At 46.7% G+C, this 11,040-nt stretch overlaps 1 protein-coding gene across 2 annotated transcripts; it reads left to right on the top strand.

The window, feature by feature from the left end:
* The first annotated feature begins 5,174 nt into the window (after nucleotides 1-5,174).
* Nucleotides 5,175-9,660, top strand: LOC124678881. Of its 2 annotated transcripts, none has more exons than XM_047214737.1 (3): nucleotides 5,175-5,943; nucleotides 6,039-6,244; nucleotides 6,376-9,660. In XM_047214737.1, exons 1-3 carry the CDS (start codon nucleotides 5,843-5,845, stop codon nucleotides 6,501-6,503), a joined length of 435 nt encoding a protein of 144 aa, XP_047070693.1. In that variant the 5' UTR covers nucleotides 5,175-5,842; the 3' UTR covers nucleotides 6,504-9,660. The 2 variants fall into 2 exon arrangements, with proteins under 2 accessions (XP_047070693.1, XP_047070692.1); XM_047214736.1 differs by having other exon boundaries at nucleotides 6,339-9,660.
* Nucleotides 9,661-11,040: the final 1,380 nt, after the last annotated feature.

Below are 11,040 nucleotides of genomic sequence, written 5' to 3'. Positions count from 1 at the left end.
GCCCGATGCAGCAACAGCGGAAGCGCTGCAGAGGTTCTCTGCGGAGCGAAGCTTGGCGGAATGGCTGAGGGAGTTCGTCGGTGCGAGACGCGCTGGCGGCGAACGGCGGCAGCGAGAGCGCAACGGGCAAGAGCTCTGGGCGCGTGAGAAGTGGTGAGTGCGGAGAAGAAGAGGAGAAGGAACCGCTCCCCCCTTAAATAGGGAGAAGGGGTCGTGGGCCGGCAACCGCTGGGCCGCGGCGGTTCGGTTCGTGGGCCGCCACGTGGCGCGATGATACACGCGCGGAAAAATGAATGCCACGGGGAGGCCACACTGATCCGGAACGTCAGCGAGGATCCGGTGTGGCGCCATAAATGCTAGCGCAGAAGCCGAAGGGAAGTGACCCCTCACACTGCAGCGTCAGGCATAGTGCGCATGTCACTGACAGGCACTGTACCCGAGAAATTCTCGACTTCGCCGAGGAGAGTTTAATGACAAAGATACCGGAAAGGCTCGGTAAGAAAAGACATAAGTTCGGCAAAAATGCCGGAAAGATTGAACTGGTTACCGGAAGGGTTAAACCGGTACCTTGAGTAATGGGAACCTGGCATGGTCCATTGGATAGGATCCACCGGACTATACCAGCTTCGGGGACTAATGTTGGGGGGATGACCCCCGGTATGCCAAAGGCATGCCAAACCGGATGGTTTGAGCCATCAAGATACCGGTTTAAAGGTTATTCCGAATGAGAAACTAGGCTTTTGGCTAAGTAAATCTATACCGGTATCCCAGGAGGGGTATACCGGAATGAGCTAAGAAGGTACCGGACTACCGGTACAGGCGACACTGTAGCACGTCGGTAAGACTGGTCAAAGATTCTCTAAGGAGCTAGAGGACAAAGATGAGCGAAGCACTTCAGCTTTAATCGAAGCTCTGGAGCTAAAGCAGATGATGACGTAAAAGGCACCGGAGGACGTCAGCCTCACTGATTAAAGAGATACCGGCGTCACCGGAAGCTAAAGAAGCTTTGTAAAGTAGTTTGTCTAGTCAAAGATGCCATTAGGGTTTCCTAGGGTTTCTTCCCCTGTAAGCCACCCTCTCCCCTATATAAGGAGAGGGGGTACGCCCTAACGCGGGCACGATGTGTTAGGTAAGAGCAGAAACCTGTAACCTCTTATGATCAAGAAATAGAGAGATCTGAAGAGGAAAGAGTTCTTGTGTTCTTCTTCTTCTACCTCTGGCCAAGGCCAAGTTCTTAGGAGATCCATCCGGAATCCATCCCAACCTTACCAAAACCCTCACCCGAATCCTCTAGCGCACATTCGGCCCCAACTTAAGCCATCCCATGGCATCTGTCTGTTCACCACGACGACAATAATCCTCTCCTCCTTCGCGCGGCGCCTGGCCTCCTGCCGCATCTGCTCCTCGCGGTGGAGCCTGGCCTCCTCCCTCCGCGCCGCTGCCTCCTCCACGCGGACCTGGTTGAAGAAGGCCCAGGCCTCGGCGTCCTCGACCTGCTGCCGGGCCTCCTCCTCCATCGCGGAGGTGCAATGTCCTCTTGGAGATGCGGCCACTTCGCCTCCTCCTCCGCCGCCGACAGCGCCAGAGCGGCCCGCAGGTCGAGGTCTTCTTCTGGGGACTCCGGCTTCGGCAGCAGCAGCAGCGGCGCGGGTTGCGCCAATACCGCGCCGCCGCGGGTGGCCTCTCCGATGTGGAGACCGCCGCGGTTTCGTCCGGACCGCAGCGCCAGCGGAGGACGGCGACTGCTGCTCGCCTCGCCGTCGTTGGCGCTGGGAGCGAACCGTCTCTTCGGGGCCATGGCGGCGGTTGCGCGTGCGTACGGAACCGTCGAGTGGAGACTGGAGTGGGAAGTGGACTGGACAGGGACAGATCCCTCCAGTCCATATTTAATATGACGGGCGCGGTCACCGACAGATGGGCCCAAGGGAGACGAGCATCCGGACGCGACCGGACGGCGCGTGCCATCCGCGGCCACGCAAACCTAGCCCGGATTTGGGCCGGGTTTGCGTCGTTTCGGACGCCGCGGCCATCCGCATTTGCGGTGCGTCGCCGTGTTGGGCCGCAGATTTGTCCGATTAGACTCATCCGGACGTGCGTGCGCGGGATGGGTCGCCCTGCCGTGAACATCTTGAGTTCTCTGGCTTAGATGGCTCCTTGCCAAACTTTAAACTGCTTCTATTTTTTGAATTATTTTTAAAATATATAATTATTTTTAGCCACGTTATGCTATATGACTTAGCTAAATTAGATGACACGGTCAGTTAGATTGGCTAAACTCAGGGTCAAAAAAAAGATTGGCTAAACTGAAATAAGTTAGCAGTTTTCGGTCCCTAAACAAGTAGGCCGCGCCATTTAGGTTGGCTAGTTTCATAGGCCCTCTAAAAATGTTTTTGGATCCTCTAGGTAAGAAAACAGGTAGGTCACATTGTTATTGATAGATTTAAATTACTTAGTCTTTTTCAGCATAGATTTTGAAGAAGCTTGCCAACCAAAATGTTGACCCCTATGTTTCAGTTAAGTCATCTAACATGGCGTCATGGTGTGACTATAGAGAGCCTAGAAGTTTTAAAGTTTTAAAAGGTGCTAAAAGTGGTCTAAATTTTGAGAAAAAAAAATATTATTTAGAACAAAGAACACAAACACTTTTGGTCTATGAGTGAGTCAGTGTCAGTCCGATAGGAACTTGACCAGTCCAGCCAACACGTGTGGCGTGCCCCATCCATGTCCATGTGCAGCAATGTGCGGCCAAAACCTGCGGCTGCGCTGCAGCAGCACGTTAGAGAGAGGGATCTCGAAGTCAAGATGTAGGTGATGCCGGAAATAGGTAATGCTGGCAGTCGTTGAGTACGTCATGGGTGACACTGGCGGCCAACGGTCCGTTCTGATTGGGAACCTGGGTTAGATAGATCTGGTCATGGTGTAGGCTTCCACAATCTTGTTTTGCGCACAACCCTTTCACGAGCCGCGGTCTGCATCTATCTGAGTACGGAGTATATATCTACGGGGAGAGGGTTCTCGAAATAAAGGGGAAACTAAACGATGTTCTGGTGGCAGTTGTGCCGGCGTGGAAATGTCCTGCAACTTTTCTGATGCTACTCCACCGTCGGAATGATACGTCTTAACGTGAGGCCGATGATCTCTTTCCAGGTTTGCTTCCATCGACTCTTGTTGCCCCTTGTCGTCGCTAGAGAAGTTTACGATTTTCTAGCTACCTTGGCTATTGCCTACCCTGGACCTGCAGTTGGCTGATGGGTGCCCCCTATGTCGTAACTTGTCCTTTACGGCTCGATGTTGGAGTGTCGTGTTTGAGTGTTTGTTAAGTGTCGTGATGTTGAAGTGTCTTGGTTGTGGGTGTGTGGGTATGTTGTTTGTGTGGGCTTGGCCCTGTTGCCGTAGGTTTTCGCTCGATTTTCTCCTAAAAATTGAGCACACTCATCTTAATTAATAGACGAGGCAAAACTTTTGCCTCCATTTTAGAAAAAGCATATATGCAAGTCGCATTTAACTTCCACCTTTTGAAGTACAACTATATCAAAGGCTGTTTTACTTGATCTACTAGTACATCACGTGGAGCTAACCCTCTCTATCGCGGCCCCGTCTGACAATAAATTAATCGCCTCCGCGTAATGTATACATACGATGGAAGAGAGTTTCCTTCTTCGGAGTCCTTTTTATCTCATCGCAATGTTATGCAAAATGTGTGGGCCTTTACCCAAAGAAGATGGTTGGTCCCCTTACAACTCATTTCATTCTTCCCCTGTAGTTCTTTGGAAGAGAGTTTCCTTCTCCGAGTCCTTTTTATCTCATCGCAATATTAAGCAAAATGTGTGAGCCTTTACCCAAAGAAGATGGTTGGTCCCCTTACAACTCATTTCATTCTTCCCCGGTAGTTCTTTGGAAGAGAGTTTCCTTCTTCGAAATCCTTCTTATCTCATCCCAATATTAAGCAAAATGTGTGGGCCTTTACCCAAGAAGATGGTTGGTCCCCTTACAACTCATTTCATTCTTCCCTAGTAGTTCTTTGGAAGAGAGTTTTTTTCTTCAGAGTCCTTTTTATCTCATCCCAATATTAAGCAAAATGTGTGGGCCTTTACCCAAAGAAGATGGTTGGTTCCCTTACAACTCAGTTCATTCTTCCCCAATAGTTCTTTGGAAGAGAGTTTCCTTCTTCGGAGTTCTTTTTATCTCATCCCAATATTAAGCAAAATGTGTGGATCTTTACCCAAAGAAGATGGTTGGTCCTCTTACAACTCATTTCATTCTTCCCCAGTAGTTCTTTGGAAAAGTTTCCTTCTTCGGAGTCCTTTTTATCTCATCCCAATATTATGCAAAATGTGTGGGCCTTTACCCAAAGAAGATGGTTAGTCCCCTTACAACTCATTTCATTTTTCCCCAGTAGTTCTTTGGAAGAGAGTTTCCTTCTTCGGAGTCTATCTCATCCCAATTAAGAACAAGCAAGTGCGTGTGCACTTGCCCTATCCCACAGCCATCCCCGATAGACACATCGCGGGCAGGGGTGGCGCTGGGTTGCTTCTTTTCTGAACATCAGTACACTGTACACAGGTAGATGGAGGCTGCTCCAGTTAACACCTCCCCTAGGTTAGCACCTCTCTCACGCGACCTCTCACTTCCCCCACGCCACTGTTTTCTTCCCCTCCAGATGGCACACCGCCGCCACTCCATTGACCGCCTCCCGGCGTAGCGGCCACTTCGTCGTCTCTCCTCAGTGCCTCTCTTTGTATCTCCTCCCGGAACCTCTATCCATCCTCACGAGAGCTTCTCCGCCCCCATCCAACTAGGGTGACGGGAAAGACGGCGAGAGGTCGAGATCATTGCCGCTGGATCTCCCGGTGGCGTCTCCGACGGGCCAGAGGCCTCCGGGCAATGGAGAGGGGATTACCACTGCCGCGGCGAGGGAAAACCCTAGCGCAGGAGGCGGCCGTGCGGGGGATTGACCGCAGCGGCTCATCGCAATCGCATCCCCCTGTTCTTTCTCCAACCGCCCTCATCACCATCCCCCCTCTCCCGCGTTCTTGCTCATCTTTCTTCGTCGGCGGAGGCAGAAAATTAGGAAAGAACGTTGGAGTACGGAGGGGCGGCCCTGGTGCGAGAGCGGGAGGAGGTCGGAGCAGGCAGAGTTCCAGCGCGGCCCCCGTGCAAGTATTGAGGTGGTTTCTTCAGATTTCTTTCTTTGAACCTGCTTTTCGTTTGCTTTCTGTACTTCTGTATCCAATCCAAAGGTCTATTTACACTAACTGCACACATAGAAATTCAGTTTTCTTGCTTACTATCTTATATTAGGAAAATTTCTGCAGGTCAGATAACTCAAAAAGTTACTATTATGATTAGCTGAAAAACTATTATAGCTTCACCGCAGTCCTGAAATTTTCGGAGAAACACTATAAGAAGTTTGACTCTCTTGATACCATAGAGATTTTCGTGAGCTCCCAGTTATGCAAGCAATGGCTGAAAACATATGGATGCTGCACAGAACTTAACATGTGCTCTTCTCTGCCAAGTCCCTCCCTGCCTCTGGGCCGGTGACTAGCTCACCACCTCCTTGTGGAAACTGTGCCCTGGGAGTATATACCATATTACCATCAACTGTATTTATGAAGTTATACCTTCTTACAAGAATGCAAGGTGCATGTATCGTACTGTGATGTAATCCTGGACTCGACATAATGAAAATGCAATATAGGTTGTCTTATCTTTATTTGTCCTTATTGTTTCGTCCATCTAAGTGATCAATATTGTACTATCTACTACTACATAGTTTGTGAGTTAGCTGACCATCATGGGGTTCTGATTGGGCCGCCACTAACCGGCTAGGAGGCACCCCATGGGGCGCCCCAACCGAAATCATCTTTTGGCTGATCTGCGTGTTGGCTGGCCTGAACTGAGCGACACCCCTCATGCTAACCGATTTCCTTTAAGAATCAAGTAAGTAGTTTTCTTTTAGATCAAAGGGTGGGATTCTGAACTTGGCACTTTTTTGCGTACTTATAATTATGTTTTTCATGTGTAATTCTTTGTAGATCAGATATCGAATGGTGGATGTGCTTGCTTCTGGATGCACATATCGCTTTAGGACAATTGGTATTTTGTTTCTGCTTTTACATTGGCTCATACACGAATGTGGTGCAAAGGCTCGGTAAGGCCACCAGCGATGAGCGGCTGCTGGGTTTGGCAAAGCGGGCGGTGCTCCGTTCAGGGTACCTCATCATGGAAAGCTTCATTAGTGGTATGCCTGTCTGTTGGTGTCTTTTGGGATTGTTCCGTTTCAGGGCTGGATGCGTATGGTTTAGATTTATTTTGCGTTTATGTGCATGACGCAGATGAAAAGGATGACTTGACAACGAAAGATTTTGACAGGTTTGCCTCCATCATCAGGAGGGTGGAGAGCGTGCACAAGCTCGGTATGGTCACATCTCGCTCTTGCAATTCACGATTATTTTTCTCTACCAGATTTAGTAGATGATTTAGGGGTTAAAAAAGAATAGCCTTTCTGTTGGTCTACCTAAAAGATTAGCGAAACAAATGGAGCTTTTTGTTTTTAATGGATTTAGATGTGTACTTAAATAGTGATGTATGAATCGACCATGTATTACTGTATGGAAGTGGCACTCTTCAAGAACCAAATATGTCTAGATGCTCAGACATGAGATATGGTATCAGCATGCATTATTCATGTTCCATGAAATCATCATAGCTTTATCTTTAAATTTTTAAGCCAACGTCATGGCGGCACGTCACTAGCAGCAAGCTATCGAGCAAATTACATAAACATGTGTTTATAGAATTTTGGCACATATCGTAGAATGTGTAGCATGACCGTAAATTTAATTTTCTATCAAATATCTTATGATTTTGCCTTGTTTTATTTTAGGGTTTCTGAAGTGTCTTCAGTTCTGCATCATACAGTAGAATGTGGTTGACTATAGCAGTATGCATCATAAATAGACTGTATGTTGTTCTTGCAAGCTAATGTGGAGCACATGCTGACCTTGTTGCTGATTTGCTTTAGAAATTTCCAATTTTGCTATAGAAATTTTGCTACCATAGGCTTTTGGTTAACACTATGGTATATTTTGTTGGAAAGTCATGAACCGCTGTTATAAGTAATGAATGCACACTGCTGTAATGTGCATATTGTGTTGTTACATAATCTCTGAACAAGTTTTAGAGGTTGCTTATTTCACACCTGTTGTATGGTTCACCCTAGGATTTGATTTCATGTGCAATTGTGCTTGTGCGCGTTTGGTTAGGTTTTATCCATTTCTGCATGAAATTTTTGCCTTTTATTGGTGCTGGAATGTGAGGTTGCTCCTTTTGCTGGCTTCCTGATGTATATCTTGTAAGTGCTATTTTTTAATAAATCGATCGCTTACCCTTTGAAAATAGGTTTGACATGGTCGCTTGCTAATTACAGATGCTTATCATTCATTTTGCTATGTCGAATCGTTTCCACGTATATGTCTGGGGTTTGTTGCTAGAGATCGAAAATAGCAGAAATGAAGCCAAAACATCATTAGTCTTTTTTCATTTTATATCTAGAGTTTCTGTTACAATGCTACTTGCACAACATAATAGTTCTGCCCAATTCTTAGTTTGTTTGTCCTGTATTTTTGGTCATGTAGTAACAATCTGTATAATTGGTATGCTGTTTTCTTTTTCTATTCTTATTTGAGTACTATTTTCCTTCATTCGCATTCTCTGTTGGTTGACTGCAGCCTCAGCCGTGTCCAGTTTGCACTTTCTGGTCTTTGATTGTAGCCTTAGCTGCTGTCATTTGTGCCTATTGCTGCTGCTTCCTTCCTGTCAGTGAGTATTGTGTTGTGGTTTCACGTCAAATACTGACAACAGGACAGCACATGCCTGGGTTGTTACCACTTACCGTAAAATACATGGTCCAGGCCATCATAGATTTCTTGGTGCTTTCTTGTTCATGATGCTCGCGTTTTCCCTGCTACATCTGTTCCAGAGATTAAATTTTCCTTCAACCTATGACTAAATATATCATGTTGGGAGTATCACAAATTAGTACTTGATGTTTCTAAACGTGAAAGAAAAATATATCTGATTAGATACCTTGCTTAAATCCTAAAACTTGATGGTATGTTGCAGGTCCGCAAAAAAGTCTGATTGAACCATGGCTCAGAAAATGTGTTCTGCTGATATATTTTGCTCAATATGACTGATATGTCCTGATGATGTACATTAGGGGTTGCTTCATTTTTAAATACAAATATAAATAAACTATCAAGGTTCCTCATGTCTTGTGCTGATAAATTTTTATTAGTAATTCTGGAGGTAGTGCGAAGAACAATTGTCTGTGCTCACCTGGAATTGTCGCATTGTTCTCAGAATGTGTTAGGTGGACTGTCTCCCATTACCTACTTTGCATCCAGTTGCAACAAAAGAAGCGTATTTGCTAGGGCTTTCTACTGGTTGACCAATGATCTTTCCTCTGAATCAAGAGAATACCATCTCTCCGGCTATGTCGGATTCAGTATCACTACTAAAAAGGGAGGCAACAAGGGCATGTTTTCTAAGCAAGCAGCAGATATCCAACATTTGCTATCAAGGTAACCTCTTTGGAAATTTTATCTTCCATTGTTATTAGGTGAATAGTTATTTTTTATTTAGTGAACTTGTTAATTGCTATTTAAAGTACTGGATCTGTGCATTGGTTTGTGTGTTTCTCAAATGTTGTACTCCCTTCTTCTTGGTTGAACACGCGCGTACGTAGTTTAAGATAAAGTTTGACCATTAATTTGGTCAACAAAATATAAATTATATGTCTGCAAAATCTATACCATTTGATTCGTATTCAAAAAAGGTTTCGAATAATATATCTTTTTAACATATATTTCATATTTAATTGACCAAAATAATGGTCAAACTATTTTTTTTAACAATGTGCGCACCTGTTAAACCGAGACGGAGGAAGTAGTTATAATGTTAAACTATTCTCAGTGATGTATCCATTATTGTGATGACTAAGTCAGTTTTCAGGATCTTAGTCTAAGCACTTCTGTGATATTACCATAACAAATGTCAGGTTCGTTTGGCTTATTTTTCTTTGGAGGGCTTCCATTGTTATTACCTAGATGGCCATTGTCAAGCTCTTATTTTTATTTATATCAGTTTCTTCAGTTAGTAACTTATTATGTTTGTATACATACCTATAAATATGAAGACAAGTTGCAGAATTTCCAAAAGCAATTTTAGTCCACACCTTGATGGTAAATTATTGATACCGACTTGTGTTGTTTATGTTAGGTTTATAAGTCAGGTTTACAAACCTGCTCTTGGGCATAGAGTTCGTGCACTTTTTTTTTTGTAGATTTTGCTATCAAAATCAGTCATCAGTCATCGTGGCCCTAGGTTTCCTTTGTGTCTCTTTTGTATAGGTGACAGATGTTGAATTCAATATAGCCACAGAGAAGTTTATGCTAACAAGGTGTACGGGCCCTACGTGTGGTGTTGTTTACCCCTGTTGGGACCTCAATTTACTCTTGGCCACGGTTTAGTTTGATACCAGCGGACTGAGTTGTATTTAAGTTTGGCTAAAATGTAGAGTTTTTCTATGTACAAAATTAGACACGCAACTTCATTTTGTTACTATACAAAATATTGTAACTTTGATTCATGAATAATTCTGGAAGTGTTCTAAAGTTCTTATACCTTGTACTTCAAATTCTATGAGATGTTGCGTTGTCTGCTTGCGTTATAATTTGATAGGAACTGTAAAGTGAACTGTAGTGGTGAAAACGGCCAGAATGAGTTCTGATGTGGATGCAAGACCACGGACGAGGCAAGCCAAGGAAGCGTTGAATTATTTATGGAAAACGCTGACGTTCCCCCGGGGGAACAGCGTTCTGATCCTCCGCTTCGGTCCCACCCACGTTATCCCTTCCTCCTCCCCACGTTATCCCTTCCGGCGTCCCCGCTGCAGGAAGCCGTCGCGGCGCGCCACCCATAGGAACCGGCCCTGCCGCTCCATCCCGGCCGCGCCTCCTAGATTCCCGCCGGACCCGTCGAGAGCACCGCCGCCGGCCCCCGTCGAGAGCACCGCCGCCGGCCCCTGTCGAGAGCACCGCCGCCGGCCCCCGTCGAGAGCACCGCCGCCGGCCTCTTGGGCCTGCTCCGCCCCTCCCTCGTGTTTTCTACTCTGCGTCGCCCCCCCCATCAAGCTTCGCCGGCCTCTTGGACCCGCAGATCCGCCGCGCCACCATAGGCCAAGCTCCGGCTACCGGCGGGGAGTAGCAGCAGGGGTCGCGGACCATGGCCATCTGCTGCTCCTCCGCCGCCCTCGCTACCGGTCTGTCGCTGCTACCGGCGGTGGCCCCTGCTGCAACCGGCGGTGGCCGCTGCTACCGTCGGCTTTTGGCTTCTGCTATGACCGGCCGACGGCTCTGCTAACATGGCATGGCGGTGGTGCTCCATGCGGCGGCCTGCTCTGCTACCATGGCACGGCGGCTGTGCTACGAGTCCTCCGGCGAGGTAGTCTTGACGAGATCGGTTTTGCTACAATAGCAAAAAAAAGCTGCTACATTTTTTGTGTTTTTTTGCTACTTTAGCATATTCTTTTTGCTACCATGTCTCCGGTGAGGTTTCCGGCGACGCCTCCGGCGAGTTCCCGGGTGACATCTCCGGCGAGTTTTTTTTTTGCAAGCTCTCCGATGAGGTCGGTGTTGCTACAATACCAGAATTTGTTTGCTACAATAGTACAACATTTTCGCTACATCGTCTCCGGCGAGGTCTCCGGCGAGTCTCCGACGAGATCTGTGTGTATTTTGGAAGAACCGTGTTTTGCTACAATTGTGTTGATTTTGCTACAAACGAACCGTTTTCTGCTACTTTGGTACATTATGGTAGCAAAAGTGGGACTGAGGTATACTGTAACACGTGTCATGATCTGGACGGTCCAATTGAGCTAATCCAACGGCTGTCCACCCGGGGGACGCTCAGCGTGCCCCATTATTTATCATTGCACTAGGATTAGATCGCACAGACTCCAGGCGGAGGAGGCGC

The sequence above is a fragment of the Lolium rigidum genome, chromosome 7, assembly GCF_022539505.1.
Source record: "Lolium rigidum isolate FL_2022 chromosome 7, APGP_CSIRO_Lrig_0.1, whole genome shotgun sequence".
Lineage (NCBI taxonomy): Eukaryota > Viridiplantae > Streptophyta > Magnoliopsida > Poales > Poaceae > Lolium > Lolium rigidum.
This window is presented reverse-complemented; position numbering and strand designations above follow the sequence as displayed.

Bases quoted from the DNA above. Each gene is read 5' to 3' on its own strand.
- LOC124678881 (XM_047214736.1), top strand. From the start codon at position 5,843: ATGGGGCGCCCCAACCGAAATCATCTTTTGGCTGATCTGCGTGTTGGC. The intron at 5,944-6,038 runs GTAAGTAGTTTT...AATTCTTTGTAG, and splicing joins CGATTTCCTTTAAGAATCAA to ATCAGATATCGAATGGTGGA. The intron at 6,245-6,338 runs GTATGCCTGTCT...TGCATGACGCAG, and splicing joins CATGGAAAGCTTCATTAGTG to ATGAAAAGGATGACTTGACA.